The 26786-nt window shown below is 45.7% G+C and overlaps 1 protein-coding gene across 7 annotated transcripts in view; it reads left to right on the top strand.

The window, feature by feature from the left end:
• Positions 1-9487: 9487 nt before the first annotated feature.
• The window catches only part of USP4 (ubiquitin specific peptidase 4), a 48793-nt gene continuing 31494 nt past the window's right edge, over positions 9488-26786 (top strand). For 3 of the 7 annotated variants that reach the window (XM_082347999.1, XM_082348002.1, XM_082348001.1), the window contains exons 1-6: positions 9490-9651; positions 11509-11636; positions 15015-15145; positions 16562-16688; positions 17316-17461; positions 17592-17653. In XM_082347999.1, coding sequence (XP_082204125.1) covers positions 9551-9651; positions 11509-11636; positions 15015-15145; positions 16562-16688; positions 17316-17461; positions 17592-17653 — 695 coding nt within the window. In that variant the 5' untranslated portion in view covers positions 9490-9550. Of the gene's footprint in view, positions 9652-11508; positions 11637-15014; positions 15146-16561; positions 16689-17315; positions 17462-17591; positions 17654-26786 lie in introns of all 7 variants that reach the window. The other 4 variants (XM_082348004.1, XM_082348005.1, XM_082348000.1 and 1 more) reach the window with 2 other exon arrangements.

A 26786-nucleotide genomic window follows, 5' to 3' on the forward strand; every position in this document is an offset into this window, starting at 1 on the left:
CTGTGTGTATGTCCTGTGTCATTGTCAGATGGGGACACCTTTCCTACTAACCTCACTGTCATAGGGCTGGGAGCTTAAGCCCCCATTCCTTGGCTGGCATTACCTAGCCAAGCCTGAACATCCCAAAATTTTGTCTGCAGTGGAATTCACTCTTTCCTATGTGGGAATCCTAGCTCCTGTCTCAGCGTTTCTCCCTCTGCCAGGACATGCAGCAGGGCCATCCTGAGGCCCTGTTACAAGAGAAAGTCTTTATTTCAAAAAGAGGAAGAAATTTCAAAGGCTGACTGCCTATCCTCAGTAGTTAGGCCTCTCCTTTCTGAGTATTTGCTCTGCTCAAAATGACCTTCACAAAAAATAACACCATGGGCTCCCACTCAACGTTTATAGAGTCCGTGGCTTTGTAACTGCAGAACCAGCCCAAACTGGCCCTGCTCTGTTGATAACAAGATACTGAGTTGTTCTTCAGAGATAGCAGAACAAAACTGCAAGTCATGCAGCAGAGGAGAAATTTTGAATTCTAATAATGCCTGGAACCAAGTTTTTCCACCTCCACCCCTCCTCCCCGACACACAACCAAAAGAACCCGGACATGACCAGAACCTGAATGCTGGAACCCTTTCAAAAGTGAAAGATCCATTGTCCAGGAAGACCCAGTGCTGAAGTCCCCTTTACCATACCTTACCATAAATGGCCAAGTTCCAAAGCCCTCCAGTCAAAACCTGCCCCACCAGTACTTCCACATATGAACCCATCTTCCCCTAACTCAAAAAAGTTTGACCAAACCCCAGACTAGGGAGATTTGAGAGCCTTGCCTCCTGTCTCCTTGCCGGTCAACCTCGCAATAAAGCTCTTTGCTCAAAAGTGGGTGCCATAGTATTGGCTTCTAAGTGTGTTGGGCAGCAAGTCCTTACTTGGTAACAGCCTCCTCAAGTGTTAGGGCCATACAAGCCCACTTTACACAGTTGACAGCTTATGCAACATAACTTTCTTTCCCCATTACTTTGCTAGATCTTCTTTGCATAGGGCTACCCAGCGCTTCTATCTGCTCTGATGCTGTGCTTACCGGCTGCTGCCTCTCAGGTACTCAGAAGAGTATACAACTGGTTGTTCTGACCATGCCCTGCAGTTGCAATTGCATGGTCAGGCTTAGGGTAGGCGCGTATCTTGGAGGCCAGCGCTGCTTCTCAGGTATGGCTCAGGTCCAACTTCTCCATCTGTTGTTCCTGTTGTCAGTAGTCTTGAGACAGACCTAGAGCCACTTCCTATCACAATACAAGGGACTCTGCCGGGCTTGTATGCAAGGAGGCTTCTGTTTGGACAGACAAGCACCCAGATATGTGTTATCAGTCCAGAACACGGTCCAGAGGTTCTGGGGTCCCAATGTTTATGCTCAAATTGGTGGCTCAAGTCCCTTCTGTGTCTTAACCAACTCTCAAGAACTTTTCTTCCAACCCTAAGCAGGCATCTTTGCTGCTGCCCTCCCCCTCTGCCTGCCCTTAGGTCATTAAGGGCTGTTTCTGTTCTGGCTCCCTCTCTCTCCATCATCAAAACGCCCACCTCCCTCTGGCTGCAAGGCCTCTCCACCTCGCTTTTGAGTCCCCTCTGAGGTAACAAGGCAGAGCTCTGTTCCCCATTGAGACCCCACTCTATCTGTGCTCCTCTCAGAACCAAAAGTCTTGATTACATCTGTGAGTGACTGGTCTGCTTCCCCAGAGGGTGAAAGTCTGGGAGGTGGAAAGGGGCTGGTCATCTCCTCAGGGTCCATAGAGCCTGGTGTATAGCATGAATCAGCCAGTGTTCGTCAATTAATATAAAGAGAAAAACTTTCCACTCAAAACAGGGTCAGGGGGACTTCCCTGGTGGCACAGGGGGACTTCCCTGGTGGCACAGTGGTTAAGAATCCACCTGTCAAGGCAGGGGACGCAGGTTTGATCCCTGGTCTGGGAAGATCCCACATGCCATGGAGCAACTAGGCCCGTGTGCCACAACTACTGAGCCCACGCACTGCAACTACTGAAGCCCGCGCGACTAGAGCCCGTGCTCCGCAACAGGAGAAGCCACTGCAATGAGAAGCCCGCGCACCACAATGAAGAGGAGCCCCCACTCTCCGCAACTAGAGAAAGCCCGCGTGCAGCAACGAAAACCCAACACAGCCAAAAGTAAAAAAATAATAAAATTAAAAACAAACAAACAAAAAAACAGGGTCAGGGATTTTTGAGGATTATTTGTAGACTCCAAATCTGACTGCTGGAATGGAAACTAACAATCTATACACCTGGGTATATCTGGGTATACCTAGGCCCTCTTTGACCTCCTTAAACCCCACATCTCTTCTGTAAAAGCCCTTTGCTCCTTTATTGCAACACTCATCATTCAGCCCTGTGCCATATACTCTGCTGGGTGCCAGGATACAGTCCTCAGGAAAGCAGAAAGACTCTATAATTACTAAATGCATGTTTAGTTCTATGAGAGTAGTATGGCGTACTTTGAGAATAAATTAGAGGGCCTGGCCCAGTGGGGAGGATCACGCTTTTGTCTCTTGGAGGGAGTGACAGTGAAGCTGAAGAGAGGTTAAGGAGCAGTTAGCTGAGGAACAAGCTGATGGAGGGTGGACAGGCAGGGAGTTCAGTGTGTGAAGGTCTGAGGTGGAAAGGTGGCATCACTGACAATCAGGTAACACAAGGAGGAGCAGGTGTGGGGAGAAGAAAAGTGTTTAGATTCAGATTTGGCGCATGAGACATCCAGATGGAGATATCTGGAGCAGGTGCTTACAAGAGGCTCAGAAAAGGAATTTGGGTTGGAGACAAAGGTCTAGTCAAGGGGCCAGTAAGTAGCCATTGGAGAGGATACGGTCTCACCTGGGGAGAGTGGCAAGAAGATCAGGGGGCCTAAACTTGAGGCCTATGAATTCACAGTGCTTCTGGGTCAGATGGCAGAGAGGCACAGCTGGAACAGTGATGGATGGAGTCAAAGAGCCGAGGGAAGGGACATTTCATAAAGAATTGTTAGCTGGGGGCACTTCCCTGGTGGTCCAGTGGTTAGGATTCTGCGCTTCCATTGCAGAGGGCACGGGTTCAATCCCTGGTCAGGGAACTAAGATCCCGCATGCCTCACGGCGTGGCCAAAATTAAAAAAACAAAAAGAATAGTTATCTGGGATGAGTGCTTGTGAACTGAAGGTTCCTCAGCAAGTGCAGTGTCAGGGGGAGCTAGAGCTGTAACCAGACAGCCAGTGCCCGAGATCTACCAGGTCCTATTCTGGGAGCTAATACACAGTGCCCAAAAATCACCTGGGTGCTTGTTAAAAGCTATGTCCACGGCCCCCCTCCAGAGATGCTGATGTGGATAGCCTGGGGATTTAGGGTCCTATTCAATGTCCTACAGCTGAACCCATGAGGAGAGACTTCCTGCTCCAACTCTCCCCTTTCCTGTAAAGGGTCAGTGTGGCCCAGGCCACACTCTCTGGTTAGGCTCTGGGATGGGAATCCAGGGCTTTCCAAACTGACTCCAACTTCTTCCCCTCTGGGTACCTGGTGACTCACCCCTCCTTGCCCACTTTTTTTTTTTTTTTTTTTTCTTCAGTTTATGCCTTGGGCTGCAAGAGAAAGGAAATTCTGAGATCCCCATGTGGCTGACACTGGCTGGTGAATAATCCTCCTCAGACTTGAAGCTGCATGCCTCCTTTAACTGTCCTTTTCAACTCTCTCTTTTTCTGGGAACACTCAGACTAAAGCCAGTTAACACTTCATCTTCCTCCCCAAGAAAGTGGACATCTTCCCCCAAAACACACACACATTCTTTCTCATTCAACCATGCAACTGCTACTGGCTCTGACCTGCACCCACTCCACCCCATTGTGAATCAGCAGCTCAAATTAACAAGGAAAAGTGAAGGAATCCCAGTGAACCTGTCTGCGGTCCTGGCCTTTGGTAGCAGTGCCTCCCGGGACACTGCCTGATCCGGGAGCAGGCAGCAGTATTTAGGCCACAGGTCTTCTGAGAAGGGGATGGGTTGTGCTGTTACTCAGTAGGTTCAGAAGCCTCCATTTTAGCAGTTCTTCCAGAAATGCTAGTTTTAAATATTTTTTTTAAACATTAAATCTGATAAAATATGTATATGTATATTAAATCACAATGTACACACTAAAATTTATTTGTCAACTATACCTCAACAAAGCTGAAAAAAAATCTGATAAAATTCATTTGGTCAGGCACTTCTTGCACAATTAGTTCTTTATCAGATGACTTCCTCATTCTGTCTTGATGTAGTTCCACAAACAACATTTAAAATAAGCTTATTTTCAGTGAGGCATTCCTGGCCTGACCAGCCTTTTCTCATAAGTTTTAACTTTGGGGTAATATTGAGTAAAAAATACTTGCTAAAGCTTTCCACAAGAGAAATAAATCCATCCACAGCATGGATTTTTAAAGAATGGGCAGGGATCCCTGTCAGAGTACTCTGAATTTGGCAGGTTTTTGTTATTACAATCACCAAATAGGCTAGATAAGCATGCTTTCATAGAGGTGTGACACACCTGGGATGGCACTAAAATAAAGCCCAGCTGGAGCTGGTCAATAAGTTACTGGGCATCAGGCACTGCTGGATTGGGAAGCAGGAGCTCAGATGAGAGAAGTTCTTGCCCAAGGAGTGAGGGCTTATGGGCACTGGCCCTGGGGGTAACAGAGAAGCCAACTTGAGATCTGACATCCTTCAGCTTTGACCTACCCAAGAACTCAAATCCAGACTTGTCACGTGAAAAAACAAAAATAAAATCACTAACTAGGTGGGCCACTTGCTGGTGGGTATTCTGTTAGTTGCATCCAGAAGCATTGAAACTGACAGGACATGACAGTGATGTGCTGGGCAGAGGCCCAGTAGCTCTTCTATCATTCATCCTGCAGACAGAAACCCCACTCCCAGCACCCCTCCCAGGTCCAGTGTAGCCATGGCCAGCAAGGCCAAGGTAGGAGACCACAGACAGGCTCACTTAATCCAAATGCCCAGAGTCGGGGCAGTATCCAGGGGCAGGTGCAGCCCACCTTGGGTGGTGTCCTACAGTCCTGCAGGCTACCTGACTCCACAGGGAGGCGACTGGAGGGAATCTGAGCCTCCCTGCAGAAGAAGCACCTATTACCCCAGCCTCCTCTGTCCCCAGCACGTGGCTATATCTGTGTACATGTGTGTGAATCTAAAGAAGCCCTGGTCCCCTCAGGATTCCTTGGAAGACTCATCATGCATCCTCAAAGGTCGGGGGGATGTTAAGCATACTGTTTTTTTTTCTTCTGGGCCTCACCGCTGCACAGCATGTGGGATCTTAGTTCCCTGACTAGGGATTGAACCCGCACCCCCTGCACTGGAAGTGCGGAGTCTTAACTACTGGACCACCAGGGAAGTCCCTCCCTTTTTCTTATCTTTAATTTTTTTTCATCCTTAATGTTAAGCATACCTCTGCTTCCTACACCAGTTGCTTATGTTTCCTTCCTAGCGAAGTGTCTACAGCATCACCCTCCATGTTCCTCTAGCACTTTTATCACACAACACACTATAATTACATGTGAAAACATCTTCCAACCTCACTGGCTGGGAACCCCTGGACGGTAGGGACTGTGAGGACATAACAGATTATCAGTCAAATGAAAAAAATGACTACTATCTGGATAATTCTTTCATTCATTCACCCAAGAAATGCTTATGGAGAATTTGCTCTGTGCAAAGGGAAAACGACACATACAATTAATATCTAACAATTAATATCTAAATGCTTATTTAAGGTTAAGACATTGATGGTAACAGAATTAGAGCAGGAAGAGGAGACACGACCACACATGGGCCCAGGACACAACACCTTCCCCACCCAATCAGGGCTAGCTACCAACAGTGGCATAACCAGAATGGAATCTCCAACATGGGAAAAAATGATCCCACGTCCTTTCTGTGAGATTCATTCAGTTTTTTGCCTCTGTCACCTTCCCCAGTAACCTAACCCTTATGTAACAGAGGTGAAAGTGTCACTGATAAGACATTTAATTCTTCTAAAATGTACCTCTAGCGCCTTTCACTTTTTCACAGTCCCCTGGGCAAGGTAAGGAAGCACAGGCAAAAAGGAAAAAAAAGTATTTCTCTCCTGATGCCACCTCTAATCAAAAGGTGCCCAAGGGACTTCCCTGGTGGTGCAGTGGTTAAGAATCCCCCTGCCAATGCAGGGGACACAGGTTCGATCCCTGGTCCGGGAAGATCCCACATGCCGCGGAGCAACTAAGCCTGTGGGCCAAAACTACTGAGCCCGCGTGCCACAACTACTGAAGCCCGCACTTTCTAGGGTCCACGTGCCACAACTACTGAGCCCACGTGCTGCAACTACTGAAGCCCACGTGCCTAGTGCCCACGTTCCACAACAAGAGAAGCCACTGCAATGAGAAGCCCACGCCCCGCAATGAAGAGTAGTCCCCGCTCACCACAACTAGAGAAAGCCCGCACGCAGCAACGAAGACTCAATGCAGCCAAAAAAAAAAAAAAAGGTGCCCAGTATTTGTGAATACAGCCACACGTGCTCTGTGATTGCCGGCCAAGTGTGGACCAAGGGTGACTGGGGAGGGCCAACTCCAGGTAGGTTTAGAGCAAGCCATAGTACCAGCCAAGGCAAGAACTTCATGATTTGGAACCAAATAAAACTTAAAGTTCACACACCCAGACATTACGAACCCTCAATTAGATCATCACAGTCCAAGATCGTAGTATGTAACCAATCAGCCAGACCTGTTGCCTCCAGCTCTCTTCCTGCTTTCCTTCCTGTTGTTGTGCTCCAAGCTCCCTTGGCAATGGGTGAGTTGTTCAGTTCTGGGGTTTGGTTGTGGGGCAAAGAGAGGGGTCTACTAGGCCCATACCTCTCCCTAGGGGAAATGGCCCAACAGAGAACACAGTCCTGGGGCCAGGGTGTCTCCTGAGTTGAATCACTCACTCCTTTCCTCCCAAATCCGCGGGTCACTCTCACAACAGCAGGAACACACAGGCAGATGTTCATTGTTTCTAGTTCTCAGTTTTTAACATATAATCAAACTCACTAAGAAAGTTTTAAAACTGGAAATAATGGTGATCTTCTGGTTATGAAGTTTCACTTTATTCCTTGCATTTTAACTACTGGCACTTGATAATTTTAATATAAATTTTTAGGGACTACCCATAATTAGTGTACTAATTTTACAGCTATTTAATAGCACTGAAGAGATCCAGGCTTAAAAAGATTTTCCAAAGTTTTCATTTTTATAATTAGGTTTTGTCCCCCTTTCTAGTGGTGCTGACGACTTGTCCTACTTCCTTAAGACTCTGACCCATGCCATAAATGGTATAGGAGAAACTGCTAAAAAAAGAAGAGGGAAGCAGACATTGTAATGTAGGTTCTGAAGTCATGTCAGTAACCCAACTTTCTTCTTCCATAAATAGGACTAAAGGCAGTGTTTCTCATTTGATAACATTTTTAACAATTTCAAAGAACTTTCACAGAAGGGCACTTGGGGTGCCAGGGTTGGCTCCCCAGATTTAGAATTATCACGTGATGGTAACTCTTACCTGCAGGGGATTAACTGCTATGTGGTTATTCAAGGCAGTTTTAATTCCAAATTACTTTCCCCTGCTATCTACCCAACTGCCAAAAGGCCTCTGTTACCAGATGGTGTGATAGATGTCCCAGGAGTGCAAATTAATTTCAATTAGCCAAAACCCAACATAAAAGTAGTAAATCTGTTCAAATGTCCTACCACAGCTTCACCAGGCCAGCTCTCTCTTCCACCCCCAACACTGAACATGGCTCATCTGTTTCTCCTCTCCTCCTTCATAGGCACCTTTCCAAAGGTTCCTAGTAGGTCTCTGGGCTGCACCACTGTAGGCATAAAGCACCCTCAGCTATTTCTCTCTGCTCTTCAACCTCCTACAATATCTGTGGGCCATTTAAGGCAGGACATATGTCCCTCCGGCCTCCCTTCTAGTTTTAGCTCTCAGGTCCTTTCAGTCTGTGCCCAGCTCAACTGGCCTAATCTTCACTCTTTGATCCTTCCTTGCTTGCTCCAGAAATTCTCTTTGACCCCTCTAGTCTCCTCTCCTTTAACATGCACCATCATTTCTATGCTTTCTTCACAATCACACTCGGGACTTCCCTGGTGGCGCAGTGGTTAAGAATCAGCCTGCCAATGCAGGGGACGTGGGTTCGCTCCCTGGTCCGGGAAGATTCCACATGCCACGGAGCAACTAAGTCCGTGGGCCACAACTACTGAGCCTGCATGCCACAACTACTGAAGCCCATGTGTCTAGAGCCTGTGTTCTGCAACAATAGAAGCCAACGCAATGAGAAGCCCATGCACCTCAACAAAGTGTAGCCCCTGCTCTCCGCAACTAGAGAACGCCTGCACACAGCAATGAAAACCCAACGCAGCCAAAAAAAAAAAAATCACACTCAAAAGGTACTTAAGTCAAAGGCTCCCTTTCACAGCTTGGGGTCTAGTCTTTGGTTCATACCCTGTAACGGTGCTTATCACGCACTTCTTGGCGCTGGGGCTATTTGTGGAAGATCCCCTCTCCTCTGTTAGATCGTACAAGGGCAGGTACTGGGTCTTATTTATTTTTCTCTGAGGGCGGGAACTGCTAGACTCACATAGGCCAGCTGCCTGGTCTCCTCCTTGCTCTGGGCGTACTTCCCCCTCCAGGAGGAGGGCTGTGTTTTTTGTATGCAGGGTCGAGTGGGAAACATACGGTGTTCAGTACACTGTATCTTGCTGCAAAACGAATCAGCAGCCTGGACATCTAATGTGGAGAATACACCTAGTCCTCTCCTCCCACCCCCATTGCTATCGCCCCTCTGTGGCTGCCTGCCTCCCTGACAAAGTAAGCAGCTAGCTCAGTGTAGGGCTTGTGGAATTCAGCCTGGGCCGGGTGATTCTGGCTTCCAGACGGACACGATTGCTAATGACTAGGCCACACCGTCGAGTCCCGGTCCCAAAGCGCTGGTGCACCTGGCACTCTCCAAAATCCCTGTAGGGTGTCCCGGACAGGGACCTGGAGCCCACGTTTGGGCAGCTAAAGACTTGCTTAAGGTCTCTGCTGAAAGTGGACTGGCCGGAGTGAAAACAAGAAAATCTAGTTCCAGGGCTCCTCGCACCTGGCGCTGCGTTTATTTAAGACCAGGATAACACCGCTGGCCGGAAGGGGGTGCCGGAAGGGTCGTAGGGCCTGCGGTCTGACTCCTTGAGATCGCCGGGCTGGACAGGAAAAGGGGTGCCAGACGGCCACCAGGCGGCGAGACCTGCCGGGCGGAGGAAGCAGCGGCTTCATCTCCGCGCCGCCTCCTCTTCCGGCCCCCCTCCCCGCTCCACCGCGCACGGGCTGGAGAGGGGCGGCGCGTCATGGGTGTTGGAAAGGCAGAGGCTGGCAGGCGCTGCGGGCCGCGACGAAGGGCGGGGCTTGGGCGTGCGCACATGCGTGCGTGCGTGCGTGGGCGCGGACCGCAGCACGCTGTGCGCGAGGCGGATGTCCGGGCCGGCAGGGCCGGGGACACGGACGAGATGGCGGAAGGCGGGGGCTGCCGTGAGCGACCGGATGCGGAGACCCAGAAATCCGAGCTCGGGGCCTTGATGAGGACCACGCTCCAACGAGGGGCGCAGTGGTGAGCGCCGGGCCCGCCTTTCCGCCCCACAGGGCCAGGGGCCGGCGCTCGGACTCTCAGGTCCGGCCCCTCTTTCCCAGCTTGGGCAGGGGCCAGGTGGGGGCGATGTTAGTGATCTTGAGAGAGTGGCTTCACCCCCACCCTTTAGGGGAGGGAGCCCTAGATTACCTCTGGGAAAGCGTGGGTGGAACTGAGGGTCGTCCCGGTCCGTTCGGAGCCCCAGGGGGCGGATCCGGCGGAGGCTAGGGCTACGGGGTGGACAGAAGCGGAACGCTCACGGGGACCTTCAGGTTGAGGAGAGTCCTTTACCTTTGAGGACTCGCTTTGTGACTTTGGGCGAAGGCGTCCACACCTCACAGACCCTGATTCCTTACCATTAAAACCAGGGTAGCGATATTTGGCGCTCCTTCCTTGAGTTGGTTGAGGCATAGATCCGAAGTAGATACTTGTAACTTGTAAACTGCCGAACAGACGTCAAGGTCAGAGGCTGAACAAACGTCTGAGAGCCCCAGGTTATTTTGGTAGCAGATGTCAAAAATAATTGTGGCGGCAGCATTTCGGAGTGGGAGAGGCGGGTAGCGTAGAGCCTAACTAAAAAGAGGATTAAAAGACCAGGATTTAGAAGAGCAAGTCTGAGTCAGGAAGTTTTTCTTAATAAATTGTCTAGTAGAAGGGACAGAATTTCCACTAGTGAAGAGATTCCTGGGTGGTATTATTGTGTGGGAGCAGAAAACTGGGGCTTGTCTTTGCATTGAATATGATTGATCAACCCTCTTTAAGAAACTATGGTAGTGGTGATAATGCCCCTTATAGTGACAGAGGAATTGAGCAGGGAAGGGAAGCATTGAGATTAGGAAGAATTCAGTCTTTACAGTGTTCTTGAGCTAGCCAGGCTGTGAAAGGCAGGGCAGGCAGAAGTACTTTTAGATGATATCCTGAGTAGTGGTGGCACATGAAAAATACTCAGCAGAAGCAGAGGAAGTTTCACATAGACTAAAATAACACACTAAAAGTGTTTGGAGGGGAAAGAGCATTTTAGAGATTTGGATATACTTATGGATCCTTGTGGCCTTGGGGAAGCTGCCTGATCTCCTCTGAAGTGTGTTGGTTGTAAAATTTGAAGGACTCACCAATATAATTGTTGTGCTTTGTTCCCCTACAGAGGTTTTCCCCTCCTTCTGTCTTAATTGTAAAACAGCATGGTGATACTTCTAAAATATAACCAGATCAACTTAATGCTTTTTTGACAAGATAAACACGCCAAGACAATATTATATGTATATATGTGTGTGTCTATATGTATACATGTGTACATGTATGTGTGTGTGTATATATATATATATATATATACACACACACATATATATATACACACACAAACACATTTTTTGATATCTTGTTTGGTCCTCAAAGGAAAACTGAAGTGTGTGATGTTATTATCTCATTTTTAGAAAGAAAATTATTTTACTGCTGTTCACATCAAGCAAAGCAGTGTAACCAAACTGTCTGCCTGGACAAGGACCTCTACAAAGATCATTATGAAATTAATGACATGGTCATTAGCAAACAAGGTTTTCCCCATAGAAAGAATTTCTTTAAACAAGCATTTTGAAGCCAGTCATTTCCTTCCTTTCATTTATGGATTCTTTCAACAATCATTTCACTTAATGGATGCCTGCCTTGGGCCAGGCTCACTGTGCCATGCAGGGCCTGGTCCTGCTCCTGCTCTTGAAAGTGTGTTTTTTAGTGGGGGTTGCTTGCTCCCCAAGTGGGAGGACCATAAAAAAATTGAGGGAGCAGCTGCAGAAACTTACAAGCTCAGCTTGTCTGGTACAGTAAATTTTTGTCTGTCTCTAGGTATCTTATTGACAGCCGGTGGTTCAAGCAGTGGAAGAAGTATGTGGGCTTCGACAGCTGGGATATGTACAGTGTGGGTGAACATAATCTGTTTCCTGGCCCGATAGATAACTCCGGACTCTTTTCAGGTGCAGTATCCTGTTGCTTATCTAACTGAAATGTCCACCTGGGTCGTGACCTGAGGTCATGTTTATCTGTAACATGGATATTGTGAACCTGACTTTCCTACTGTGAGGGGATAGAAACAAGTGTCCTTGACTTGTGTCTATAGCAGAAGTCTATGCAGACCCTCATGGAGAAGTTAAGCTGCTTTTTTTTCCCTAAATTAACTGCTCTTGGTAAGAGTATGCTTCTAGCATTTTAAATTTCTGTCTGCCTGTCTCTCTCTTTTTCAAATTAGTTCTGCTAGAGATTTCAGATTTTAGATTAGTGTATTGAATGGAAAGAAATAGGATATCATTTTGAAATGGCATCTGGAATCTGAAATTTGGGAACCAGAATTTTCTGTGTTGCCTTTGCAGTGAAACAAATTGTAGACCTGTCAACATTCATCAAGCATTCCTGTGATGGCTGTGTTTGTCATAGAAGTAGTGTAAGGGGAGGTGGAAGGTTAGTAGAGTTATGATCACAGTCAGCTCCCAATGGAAGAAATGACTGAAAAAGTGATGTATGACACACCTGAGCTTGGCTTGCACCTTTAGATGCACAGAAATGGCAATTGGCCTTTCCTAGGCTTTGTTCTGCCTGGCTTTAGACTCCCTTGCAACCAGGACAGAGGTGATCTGTTGCCTGGGCCCACAATCAGGGCAGCAGGAAGGCAGACAGTGCATGAGGCTTTTGAGGCTTGATTCAAGTACATAACACTACCTGGGTGTTTTTAAAAATGAGCGGTGAAAAAAAAAAAAAAAGCAGTGCTTCAGCATACACCTTGTTTTAGGGGAGGTCTGAATGACAATAATGTCATAGGCTTTGTTTACTGATGTAAGTCAGATGGTGGCAGTATACCATGAAGTTACCCCAAAGGATAATTGCATTGTGTTTGCACTTTGTCGTTTTCCCTCTTTTTTTTTGAGAAGGAGAATTCTTAAGGCTTTTAATAGTATTGGTGATGAGAACGCTAGAGCTGGAGGGACCCTCTGAAGTAATTTTGCCTGACCTTCAGCTAAGGACAAGCATTCCTTCTGCGGTCTTCCAATTTGATGTCACCTGGCTTAGGCTCAAAACATTTGTTGTGTGCTTGGGAAGTGAGAAGTACATTCCGTTCAGACCCTGGAACACTGACAGTGTGGGAATGGTCTATCTCTGGCCCAGTCTGGCTGCCTTCCGCCTAGGGTCATGGAATGACCCTAGAATGGGGAATGACCTAGAAGGGGCTCTTGAACATGTAGGGAGGAGGGGGTAGGGCAACTTGCTAATGTTGTCTGCAGAGCACCCCTCTCTTATTTCCACCTGTGCCCCTGCTGTATATTTGGAATCCCAATGCTTAGACCAAACTGTGCTCTCCTTTTTTGCCTTTATTTGCCTCCGTTGGAGAAATTTGCAGAGCCTAAATCCTTTTTGTAAAACTCATGTGTGATTTTTAGCACACTGCCCTTAGACTGATCCAGTTTTAAGTGAAAACAGTGAACTGCATTGAAAATTCCAGTTAAGTTCCTGTGTTTGCCCTATAGTGTCATAAGAATGACATTTTGAGAAAATTGTCACTGAGCCCCAGAGGAGAAAGCTTTGTAAGAATTGATGTACTTGGGGTTGATGATGCTAAAAGCTCTCGGTTCCTTTCCCACATTTTAAGGTTTCTGGCTGCTGTTTGGCACAGTATGCGTGGCCAGGTCTGCATAATGCTTAGTGTTAGAAATGAAGGTGTATGTCTCCAAGTAAGACAAGTGAATAACCTTTATGCGTTTTAATTTGCAAATCAGAGAAAACCTTGGAGTTTAGGTGTCAGTTTTTTTCAGAAGCTCTTGTTTCAAGTAGACTGATAAGTACTACCCCTGTGCCATCCTTCTGTTGCTGAATAGAAAAGGGGTGGTCGATTAGTATTAATCATGCCAGAGCTGGTGTGGAAGGTGGTTGGCTTATCAGTGAGAAGGAGCCACTTTTTTTTTTTTCTTTTAAATTATGGTAAAATACACATAAAATTTACCATCTGCATATTTTTAAGTGTTCAGTAGTGTAAAGTATATTCACATTGTTGCACAACCCATCTCCAGAACTTTTTTATCTTACAAAACTGAAACTCCATACTCATTAAACAGTATTTCCAATCTCCTTCCCCCCCAAGCCCCTGGCAACCACCATTCTACTTTCTGTCTCTGTGTCTGACTATTCTAGGTACCTAATGTAAGTGGAATCATACAGTATTTGTTTTTCTGTGACTGGCTTATTTCATTTAGCATAATGTCCTCAAGGTTTATCCATGTTAACGGCATGTCAGAATTTCTTTTTTTTAAAGGCTGAATGATATCCCACTGTGTGTATATACCACATTTTGTTTTTCCATTCATCCTTCTCACCTTGGTATTCCTGTTCTCCAAGGCTGTTTAGTTCCTTTCCTTTTTCCTTGGAAATGAAAAAGGCAGAGGTGGATCAGATCTGAAACTCGCCCTGAGGAAGGGCAGAAGACCTCATGGGGTAGGGTGTAAACTGGTGGGAGAGGTGATAGGAAGCCCTGGTCACCTTGTGCATGCTGTTTTTGTTTTTTGTTTTTAAACATTGTCTGCCTTGAATTACAGATGAGTTGCACCATTGTGGGTACTTTTTGCTTCCCCGGCTTCATGGCTTCATTTGTCTGGCGGAGAATAGTGGCTTCCACTACTGCGGGAGTGGGTGTAGATGGGCACAGGCTTAGCAGGGAGGCTTCCTTGATGGGAGATGATTAGTCTTCCCTTGATCCAGTCCCTTGGTCCTCCATTGAGAGAGTATGTTTCAGACCATGGATGTCCTTTTCTGACTCACAGTCATGTTGCCTCCGTGTGGGGTGTAAGATGGATGCTTAGCATGTTAAAGGTGTTGTCCCTCCACATGGCTGGTGTCCAGCTGAGTTTTCACTTGGAGTGTTGAAAACTAAGAATGCTGAATGACTCTTGGTAAAATAAATTTAACTTCAATGGTTTGTTTGTTTGCTTTCTTAGTAAATCTTTCAAAGGAAGGTGATATCTGACCTTAAAATGCAGTTTCACTAAGCAGAATATTACGTTAAATATTCATAGTAAACAATTTTAATTGTGGAATCTGGAAGCACTTTGAAAGTGTAAATTGGAGTTTTTCTCTTTTCTCTTTCATTCTTCCTCCAACTATGGAAGAAATACAAGTTCCTCATAAAATGTTCAGAAAGCATGACTAAAGACTCCAAGTCTGCTCTGTGTTATGGCCAGTCACAGAATTTTGGAATTTTGTACTTGTTCCTATAAATGCTTTTCGTGTTTCTGAAAAGTACATAAGAATTATGTAAAACAAACATTTCTGGGGAGAAGAGCAGTGAGCTATGTGCTGTTTTCCTTTTTCAGATCCTGAGAGTCAGACCTTGAAAGAACATTTAATTGACGAATTGGACTATGTATTGGTCCCAGCCGAGGCCTGGAATAAGTTACTAAACTGGTATGGCTGTGTAGAAGGCCAGCGGCCCATTGTCAGAAAAGTGAGTACATGAATTGTTACACCTGCTGGTCAGTGTCTGTGAGTGCTCCCTGACACTGACTGGTATTGGTTTCCTGGGGTACTGGCCATACCTAAGAAGTTGAGTGGAGGCCTCCAGACATCACAGCTGCCCAGTGGCTTGGGATATGTCCAGCGGTGCAGTGAGAGCACATTCTGGAAGGTTCTGTGAGAGAAAGTTCACTTGGGGTCATATGGATATACAGTAATGTACTGCTTCTTGTTTAACTTAACCTTTCTGATATTGCTTTTCCCCCTGTGCTTTTTTGTTTGTTTGTTTGTTTTTTGTTTATTTTTGGCTGTGTTGGGTCTTCATTGCCGCGCGTGGGCTTTTCTCTAGTTGCGGTGAGCGGGGGCTACTCTTCGTTGAGGTGCGCGGGCTTCGCATTGTGGTGGCTTCTCTTGTTGTGGAGCACAGGCTCTAGGCGTGTGGGCTTCAGTAGTTGTGGCTCGCGGGCTCAGTAGTTGTGGTGTACAGGCTTAGTTGCTCCGTGGCATGTGGGAATCTTCCTGGACCAGGGATCGAACCCGTGTCCCCTGCATTGGCAGGCAGATTCTTAACCACTGCCCCACCCACGAAGTCCCTCCCCCTGTGCTTAAGAATCTCTGGTCACACTGTTGAGTACCTCGGAAAACAGGTGTTTATATCCGAGAGAACAGTCTCTTGAGGGAAGGCAGGCCCTGGGAGAAACTCAGATTGTTAGCCCCTCTGGTAGACAGGACTGGTGAGAATACCACCAGCCTGATTCCCACAGTTGTTTGCTTATCCCACTGGATGGGGACATCACAGGAGTCCACATGACTGTTGATATGTAGGCATTGGGTAAATTTCTTACTCTGCCTGGTGTTTAGTTTCCCTTCTTAGCAGAGTAGGAAAGGGCTGCAGTCCTGAGGCCAAGCTCCTAAGAGTTGCTCTTCAGGGCCAGAACTACCTTCTTTCTCCAGCTTGAAACCTGGGACTCCAAGAGGGGTTAGGTATCAAATGGTTAGGGGCATGCCAGCCTCCCGCAGATGTCCCCTCCTGCCCACAGTCCTGCCATGTGGTGAGTGTGCTGCCAAGGGCTTTAACTGTATTCTCTAGGCCTCTAATTCTACAGACCCTGCAAGGGAGGCATCATGATCCCTACTAAGAGATGAACAATGACTTTCCTGTTGTGCACTGTTGTTGCCAGCTCTGGTTCCATCCAGATGCTCTTGGTTGGCCCTAATGAGTGGAAGTAAGGTTTTTAAACTAGGACAGATGCCAGTGGCTTTAAAAATCTGTACTTCTGACCCCCCGATCACTTAGGGAAACTGATTATCATGTGAATTCTGCCTTTTGCCACTGATGAGACATGTTGCTTCCAAGACTGCCCTGGTGTGGAACCGCTGCTCCTTCACCCGTGCCTCTTGTTCACAGGTTGTAGAGCATGGCCTGTTTGTCAAGCACTGCAAGGTAGAGGTGTATTTGCTGGAATTGAAGCTTTGTGAGAACAGTGACCCCACCAATGTGCTGAGTTGCCATTTCAGCAAGGCAGACACCATCGGTGAGTAGCTGGGCTGGAGTTCCAGGTATCCAGTGAGAGTGCAGGGCATTGTGACTAATGAGAGGGAAGCTGGGGCACCCTCTTCAGACTTGTTACCCAGATAATCTCGGGTTGTGGTTACCAGTCCTGACCTGGGAGCCTGCTCCCCAGGGTATTCTTGTGGACAGCTAAGCCTGGGAATCATATTGTATAAAACACTGGGCATGATGTCTGCCCACTTAACATATGGTAATAAGGGCGAAAAAATGCAGATTCAGAGAGATTAATGTCACTTATTCAGAAATCTCAGTGAGAAAACAGCAAAGCTAGCATTTGAAACCAAATCTATCTTTAACTCCAAAGATAAGTTTTCTGACTTTTCCATGTTGCTTCTGTGCTAAAAGTGGGGACCCACATCATTAAAGAATGGGAAGCATAGGGACAATTTTTGGTTGTATGAGTGCAAGAGGATGCCCATGGAAGATGTTTGCCTTAGGAGTCACCAAGGGGCTGAGGTCGGTCAGAAGTTTTGATCCAGAGCATCCAGTGACCATCTGAAAAGGACGGAGGATGAGCATTAGCTTGCCATGGCTGTTGCTGGCCTTGCTTCTGGAGAAAGCCCTGAGTGATGTTTCTGCCTGTCCCCAGCAACCATTGAGAAGGAAATGCGGAAGCTGTTCAACATCCCTGCGGACCGTGAGACACGGCTGTGGAACAAATACATGAGCAACACCTACGACCAGTTGAGCAAGCTAGACAACACTGTGCAGGATGCTGGGCTGTACCAGGGTCAGGTAGGAGGGCCCAAGGCATGCCCCAGCAGACAGCTCTGCCCAGGGTGTGTGAACAGGTATCTTTTGGTTCTGAGCATGTCAACAGTGAGATGGTTTGCACATTCCTAATATGGTTTCCCCTTTCACTCAGGTGCTAGTAATTGAGCCCCAAAATGAAGATGGCACGTGGCCAAGGCAGACCCTGCAGTCAAAGTAAGTGGACTTTTTCTCCCTGCAGCTGGGCACACAGGTGTAAGAGAGACACTATTTCCTAAGGCAGTTACTTGTGCTAAGAAAATAAAATTCTAAATCAGATGAAGACATATTCGATTATGTATCCGGAGTCTATAATCCTGGCTTTTGGTAAGCAGCATGCTGGGCACCCATCTCAGGGGAAGCTGTCAGGTGTGTGAACAAGGCAGTGAGCCTTTGCTTGTTGAGAATGAAAGGAGAAGAGAAGGGGCCAGGATCTGGGCCAGAATCTGCTCTGCCAAGAGGTGGCTTTGTCTCTGTCAAGGGCATTTATTTTCTCCACCTATAGTTAGAGGCTTTGATGGAAGAGAAGAGGGCTCAGGCATGGGGTCTTGCATGACTTAAAGGTAATAGTTTGATGCCATCCCACTCTTTACCCAGGGGCCTGTTTCTCATTGTTGTCCTCGTCATTCGCTGGGGGAATTACTCTGCTCCTTAACTGGGGCTCCAGGCACCTGTGTCTCAGGAGATGTTCATGTGTGGTGTGAAGTTAATGCATGTTCTGAGAAGGAGACAGAAAGAAGTGTTGAATTTTTCTTATGGTATAAGATGGGGGAATCGTGTCTGTGTTCCAGTAGTTAATGGGGACAGTGTTGGTCTTTGCTTTCTTCCCTCAGTCAGGCCCTGAACCGTGACTGTTTTGTAGTAATGGGCTCTTAGCTCTTTTGAAAATTATGAAAGCTCTGAGCTCTCTCTCAAGAAACATGCAGGAAGATGCAACATTTTGCCAATAATCTCAAGGGTTTTACAGGCACCCTGAAGCCTAGCCATGGACTTCAGTTTAAGAAACTCTGGTCACCAGTTCCTGAGAAGATGACAAAATAGCTATGGTAGGCAGAATAATGATCATGTCCCTCCCCAGAGGCCATGTCCTAATCCCCAGAACCTGTAAATATGTTAGGTTACATGGCAAAAGGGACTTTGCTGATGTGATTAAGGATCTTGAGATGGGGAGATTATCCTGGATTATCTGGGTAGGCCCAGTATAATCATGAGGGTCCTTATAAATGAAAGAGGGAGACAGGAGAGTCAGATGTGAGGGCAGAAGCAGAGTCAGAGTGGTGAAGTGTGAGAAAGACTTGACTGGCCATGAGCCAGGGAAGGTGGGCAGCCTCTAGAAGTCCCTAGAGCCCCCACCAAGGAACACAGCTCTGCCCACACCTTGATTTAGCTCAGTGAGAAGAATTTTGGACTTTGGACGTCCAAAACCGTAAGATAATAAATTTGTGTTGTTTAAGCCACTAAGTTTGTGGTAATTTGTGACAGCAGCCATAGGAGACAAATATACTAGCCCAGCCTTCTGACTCCCTTCTTGGAATGGAAATGCCACAGAACCAAGAGAAAATAACATAAAAACTGCGACAACCCCCTTGGGAGAAGGTGCTTGGATTCTAGTCAGTGAGGTAGGGTTGACAGCTTGGAGTGGAAGAGCCTGTGCGTACTGGCCAAGGGAGACTGTTTTCAGTTGTGCCTTTTTCTCTTCCTACTGTTGCTTTTCCCCATCCCTTCCATACCCTCAGGCCTAAGAGATTCCAGTGAAGGGAAACAGCTTTTGGAAAAGAGCAGTGCCTCATTGAGATGCCCTGAAGGTTTGAGTCTCCTGGTAGAGGGTGTCCAATGGTGAATGAGCTCAGAGCAGAAGTCCTAAGGCACATTCGCCTCCCTACTCCCTCAGTAGTGCCGGACACTGTTCTAGATGCCAAGGATACAGCAATAAACAAAACAAAGTCTCTATCCTCAAGGAGCAGAAAATAAATTTAAAAAATACACGTCTGAAGATTTACAAGTACTGTGGGAAAAAATCAGGGAAGAAAATTAGCAAGTGCTAAGGCTTTGGGCATATTTAAACAGGCTGATGGGGAGGCCCCACTGAGGTACCATTTGAACATGGTCATGGAGGAGGCGAGGGAATCAGCAGTGAGTGTGGTGTGGAGAACAGCTTTGTGAGGCAGAGGTGACAGCAGATGGAGAAGTCCTGAGGCAGAGCAGGCCTGGTTGAAGGCCAGCAGGAGTTTGTTATGACTGGTGCTTGGAGGAATGACAGGAGGGCTGAGGGGATGAGGCCCAAGAGATGCTGGGGTGGTCGGCCTGTGATCCTTCTGAGACTCTAGCTTCCATCTTTGCCTTTCCATGAGGTGGGGAGCTCATTTGAGGGGTGTGGTGAGTGAGGAGTGGGGTGATCTCACCTGGTGAACGGCTCACAGGGAGCCACGAGAAGCTGGCAAGTATAGTCAGAATTAAAGGAAAGTGACAAATTGGCAGGTTGTGCTAGTTGGAGCAGAATTCATATTCCCAGCTGCTTAGGAGGATGGAAGAAGCATAATGGAAATCCTAAAGAAAAAGAGGAAATGGGTACATGAAACAGGAACAAGGAGATACCTGCGTGGGAACAGAGAATTCAGGGGCTGGGTTGAGTAGCAGAATGGATGTAGCTCAAGACTTAAGTGTAGAAGTCAGAAGGTCAGGTTGAAGAATTCTAGGGGTTAAGGAGGTGGAAGATAATAGAAGAAAAGTGCTGTGGAGGATGGGAGTAGAAATGTCAGTGTCCAGATAATAGGAATCTTAGGAGCAGAGAGGAAATGACAGACAAGGGGAAGAAAATGTTAGAAGAAATAATGACCAAGAGTTTCTCAGAAATCATAAAAGAGAATACATCTTAAATGTAAAGAATGCTAAACACGACAGAAAAAACAGCCCACACCAAGACACGTTAGATTGAAATTTAACAACAAAGATATAGGGAAAATGTCAAATCTGTTTGAAAGAGAAAGTCACGGTGAGAAGCAGATTAATATCAAACTTCCCAACAGCCACAATGGACCTAGGAGACACTTTTTCAGTATCAAAGTAAGAAAACTTTAAATATTTATTTAGGCTGTGCCAGGTCTTAGTTGTGACACATGGGATCTTTATTATTTATTTATTTATTTATTTAAATTTATTTATTTATTTTTGGCTGTGTTGGGTCTTCATTGCTGCACGCTAGTTGCGGCGAGTGGAGGCTACTCTTCTTTGCGGCATGCGGGCTTCTCACTGCAGTGGCCTCTCTTGTTGCGGAGCACGGGCTCTAGGGTGCGCTGGGTTCAGTAGTCGTGGCGCACGGGCTCAGTTGCTCCACGGCATGTGGGGTCTTCCCGGACCAGGGCTCAATGTCTCCTGCGTTGGCACGTGGATTCTTAACCACTGTGCTACCAGGGAAGCCCAAACACACGGGATCTTTAGTTGCAGCACACGGCTCTTAGTTGCGGCACGCAGGCTCTTAGTTGCGGCATGCGTGCGGGATCTAGTTCCCCAACCAGGGATCAGACCCGGGCCCCCTGCATTGGGAGTGTGGAGTCTTACTCACTGGACCACCAAGGAAGTCCCAAAGTAAGATAACTTTAAAACTAGAATTTTAAAACCTGCTAAACTGTTATCTGAATGTAAAGATAATTTTCTCTGGCATAGATGACTTTAGAAAGTTTTCTACACAGAGCTCCTCTTTGAAAACCTCTTCGGGGAAGTAGTGTTAGCGTCCAGGAGCAGGCAGTAAAATCCAGAAGGTGCAAGGGAGAGTATACAACTAGTGAAGTGTTCCGTTGACCAGGAAAGCAAGGACTTTATGACTTTTGAGTAAGCAAAGATTTTTTACACAAGACACAGCACCACAAACCATAGCGGAGGACATGGATAGAGTGGATAACTTTTTTTTTTCCTTAAGGTTTTTTTTTTTTAATAAATTTATTTATTTTTATTTTTGGCTGTGTTGGGTCTTCGTTGCTGTGTGCGGGCTTCTTTCTAGTGGCGAGTGGGGGCTACTCTTCGTTGTGGTGCGCAGGCTTCTCATTGCAGTGTCTTCTCTTGTTGCGGAGCAAGGGCTCTAGGCACGCGGGCTGCAGTAGTTGTGGCACGTGGGCTCTAGAGCGCAGGCTCAGTAGTTGTGGCTCACGGGCTTAGTTGCTCTGTGGCATGTGGGATCTTCCTGGACCACCCCGTGTCCCCTGCATTGGCAGGTGGATTCTCAACCACTGCGCCACCAGGGAAGCCCGAGTGGATGACTTTTAAATTCAGGACTGTTCTAAAAGAGTGGAAAGGCAAGCCACAGAGTGAGAAAGGTATTTGCAATACGTATGTCTGACAGATTGTTTATATCCAGAATTTCAAAGAAACCCCTTAATGTCAGTAAGAAAAAGTCAGACACCCCTTCTAGAAAAAAGGGCAAGAAAACCTATAACAGTCACTTTAAGAAAGAGGCTACCGGACTTCCCTGGTGGCACAGTGGTTAAGAATCTGCCAGCCAATGCAGGGGACACGGGTTCGAGCCCTGGTCTGGGAAGATCCCTTATGCCGCGGAGCAGCTAAGCCTGTGCACCACAACTGCTGAGCCTGCACTCTAGAGCCAGCAAGCCACAACTACTGAGCCCTCATGCCATAACTACTGAAGCCCGTGCACCTAGAGCCCATGCTCTACAAAAAGAGAAGCCACCGCAATGAGAAGGCTGCACACTGCAACAAAGAGTAGCCCCCACTCTCCGCAACTAGAGAAAGCCCACATGCAGCAACGAAGACCCAACACAGCCAAAAATAAATAAATTAAAATAAATTTAAAAAAAAAAGAGGCTACCGTGTGGCTAGTGAGCATATGGGGAGGTGCTCAACCTCAGCAGTCATCCAGAAATGGCAAATTAAAACCATAATGCAGTGCTTCTGCACATCCCCCAGAATGGTTATATGAAAAAGACAGTGTCAAGTGTTGTAGAGGTGTTGGACCCTGCTGATGGGGCATATAAACTGGTATAGTGACTTTAGAAGGTTTAGCAAAAAGTACTAAATGACGAATTGTGTGCATATTCTACAACCCAGCAATCCACTCTTAGGCATACAGAAATACATCTCACATTCACTTAAAGATACATTCAAAGATGTTCACAACAGCACAGATTGTCATAGTCACAAACTGGAGCTAACCCAAATGTCCACCAAAAATAGAATGGATAGATAAATTGTGGTGTATGCACGCAATAGAATTCTCTCCAGCCACAGCAACATTGAGTCTCATAAACCATGTGAATGAGAGAAGCCAGACACAAAACGTGGCATACTGTTTGAGTCCCTTGATATAAAGCTTAAGAACAGGCAAAACTGATCTATGGGTGTCAAGGTCATGATGGAGGTTAGCTTAGGGAAGAATCATGACTGAAGGGAGCATGAGGAAGACACCTGGGGGGTGGTGCTGTCCTGTTTTTTGGTCTGAGGGTACTGGTTATATAGGGGTATTCGCTTGGTGAGAATGTCTTGATTCTTTTTTTTGGCTGTGCCATGCCTCTTTTGGGATTTTATTTCCCCAACCAGGGATTGAACCCAGGCCATGGCTATGAAATCGCCAAGTCCTAACCACTGGACCACCAGGCAATTCCCAGGAATGTCTTGATTTTTGTACTCTCATAATGTATATATTTCTCTATGTAATATACTTCAATAAAAAGTTAAAAAAAGTTTAGTAATAGTAAGAAGAAAAGTTTAAGAAAGCAGCCTTTATCAATAACACAATCCAGAAGTAAATACTGGGTAATCCCAACATGGAAGACAGGTGAGGAGACAGGAAGCAGTACAGAGAGATGAGAATGTCCTGAACTACTTTTGCAGGGAAATGTAGTTAATAAGTTGAAGTAACTGATGGGGAAAAATAAAAACAGTTATAGATCCTAGTAAGTTAGTGGAGTAACTACCAGAAATACAAAAGTAGAATTTACATCTTTTATGTAACATGTTGTATTGATTAGGAAAGCTTTGGTGGCAATGAAGAAAGACCTGAAAATTAGCATGTCGAGCAACGTACACGGTTATATCTTTCCAAAAAGAATTTCTGAGGTCGGCAGTTCAATGCTGCTGTTATTAGAAATCCAGCTGTTTTGTCATGTTGCTCTACTGTGCGAGGCTTCAACTTTAAAGGTGGTCAACTCAGGGTCCATGATGACCGCTGGAGCTGAACCAATCATACCTGCATTCAAGTAGCTGAGGAGGAATCAGGAAGAAGGACATGCCCCTTCCTTTTAAAGAGATTTCCCAGAAATCACATAGAAAATCTGCCTTTACATCTCTTTGGCCAATTATATGACCACACCTGGTTTCAAAGGAGGCTGGGAAATGTCTTTTAGCAGTTGGAAGGGCTCTAACTAAAACTTGGGATTTGTAAACTAAAGAAGAACGGAAGAATAACCATTGGGAGGTGAAAGGGAAAAAAAAAACAAACCTTTCCTTTTTTTAAAAAAATTTTTAAATTTAATTTATTTTTTTATATAGCAGGTTCTTATTAGTTTATCTATTTTATACATATTAGTGTATACATGTCAATCCCAATCTCCCAATTCATCCCACCACCACCACCACCACCCCCGCCACTTTCCCTCCTTGGTGTTCATAACGTTTGTTCTCTACATCTGTGTGTCTATTTCTGCCCTGCATACCAGTTCATCTATACCATTTTTCTAGTTTCCATATATGTGTGTTAATATATGATATTTGTTTTTCTCTTTCTGACTTACTTCACTCTGTATGACAGTCTCTAGATCCATGCACGTCTCTATAAATGACCCAATTTCGTTCCTTTTTATGGCTGAGTAATATTCCATTGTATATATGTACCATGTCGTCTTTATCCATTCGTCTGTCGATGGGCATTTAGGTTGCTTCCATGACCTGGGTATTGTAAATAGTGCTGCAGTGAACATTGGGGTGCATATGTCTTACTTACTTACTTACTTACTTATTTATTTATTTATTTTTATTTTTATTTTTGGCTGCATTGGGTGTTTGTTGCTGCGCGCGGGCTTTTCTCTAGTTGTGGCGAGCAGAGGCTACTCTTCCTTGCGGTGTGCGGGCTTCTCATTGGGTGGCTGCTCTTGTTGCAGAGCACAGGCTCTAGGCGCGCGGGCTTCAGTAGTTGTGGCACTCAGGCTCAGTAGTTGTGTCTTGCGGGCTCTAGAACGCAGGCTCAGTAGCTGTGGCGCATGGGCTTAGTTGCTCCGCGGCATGTGGAATCTTCCCAGACCAGGGCTCGAACCTGTGTCCCCTGCATTGGCAGGTGGATTCTTAACCACTGCGCCACCAGGGAAGCCCATGCATCTGTCTTTTATTTATTTATTTATTTATTTATTTATTTGGCCGCGCTGGGTCTTAGTTGCGGCATGTGGGATCTAGTTCCCTGACCAGGGATCGAACCCGGGCCCCCGGCATTGAGAGCGTGGAGTCTTACCCACTGGACCACCAGGGAAGTCCCTGTCTTTTTAAATTACGGTTTTCTCTGGGTATATGCCCAGTAGTGGGATTGCTGGGTCATATGGTAATTCTATTTTTAGTTTTTTAAAGAACCTCCATACTGTTCTCCATAGTGGCTGTATCAATTTACATTCCCACCAACAGAGCAAGAGGGTTCCCTTTTCTCCACACCCTCTCCAGCATTTGTTGTTTGTAGATTTTCTGATGATGCCCATTCTGACTTGTGTGAGGTGATACCTCATTGTAGTTTTGATTTGCATTTCTCTAATAATTAGTGATGTTGAGCAGCTTTTCATGTGCTTCTTGGCCATCTATAAGTCTTCTTTGGAGAAATGTCTGTTTAGGTCTTCTGACCATTTTTGGATTGGGTTGTTTGTTTTTTTAATATTGAGCTGCATGAACTTATATATTTTGGAGATTAATCCTTTGTTGGTCTATTCATTTACAAATATTTTCTCCCATTCTGAGGGTTGTCTTTTCGTCTTGTTTGTAGTTTCCTTTGCTTTGCAAAAGCTTTGAAGTTTCATTAGGTCCCATTTGTTGATTTTTGTTTTTATTTCCATTACTCTAGGAGGTGGATCAAAAAAAGATCTTGCTGTGATTTATGTCAAAGAATGTTCTTCCTATGTTTTCCTCTAAGAGTTTTATAGTGTCCGGTCTTACATTTAGGTCTCTAATCCATTTTGAGTTTATTTTTGCGTGTGGTGTTAGGGAGTGTTCTAATTTCATTCTTTTACGTGTAGCTGTCCAGTTTTCCCAGCACCACTTATTGAAGAGACTGTCTTTTCTCCATTGTATATCCTTGCCTACTTTGTCATAGATTAGTTGACCATAGGTGCGTGGGTTTATCTCTGGGCTTTGTATGCTGTTCCATTGATCTATATTTCTGTTTTTGGACCAGTACCATATTGTCTTGATTACCGTAGCTTTGTAGTATCGTCTGAAGTCAGGAAGTCTGATCCTTCAGCTCCTTTTTTTTCCCTCAAGACTGCTTTGGCTATTCGGGGTCTTTTGTGTCTCCATACAAATTTTAAGATTTTTTTTGTTCTAGTTCTGTAAAAAAATGGCACTGGTAATTTGATAGGGATCGCATTGAATCTGTAGATTGCTTTGGGTAGTATAGTCATTTTCACAATATTGATTCTTCCAGTCCAAGAACATGGTGTATCTCTCCATCTGTTTGTGTCACCTTTGACTTCTTTCATCAGTGTCTTCTAGTTTTCTGAGTACAGGTCTTTTACCTCCTTAGGTAGGTTTATTCCTAGGTATTTTATTCTTTTTGTTGCAATCGTGAATGGGATTGTTTCCTTAATTTCTCTTTCTGACCTTTCGTTGTTAGTGTATAGGAATGCAAGAGATTTCTGTGCATTAATTTTGTATCCTGCAACTTTACCAAATTCATTGATTAGATCTAGTAGTTTTCTGGTGGCATCTTTAGAATTCTCTGTGTATAGTATCATGTCATCTGCAAACAGTGACAGTTTTACTTCTTCTTTTCCAGTTTGTATTCCTTTTATTTCTTTGTTTTCTCTGATTGCCATGGCTAGGACTTCCAAAACTGTGTTGAATAATAGTGGCGAGAGTGGACATCCTTGTCTTGTTCCTGATCTTAGAGGAAATGCTTTCAGTTTTTCACCATTGAGAATGATGTTTGCTGTGGGTTTGTCGTATATGGGCTTTATGATGTTGAGGTAGGTTCCCTCTATGCCCACTTTCTGGACAGTTTTTATCATAAATAGTTGTTGAATTTTGTCAAAAGCTTTTTCTGCATCTATTGAGATGATTATATGGTTTTTATTCTTCAATTTGTTAATATGGTGTATCACATTGATTGATT

This window comes from Balaenoptera borealis (assembly GCF_965194805.1).
Source record: "Balaenoptera borealis genome assembly, chromosome: 12".
NCBI lineage: Eukaryota > Metazoa > Chordata > Mammalia > Artiodactyla > Balaenopteridae > Balaenoptera > Balaenoptera borealis.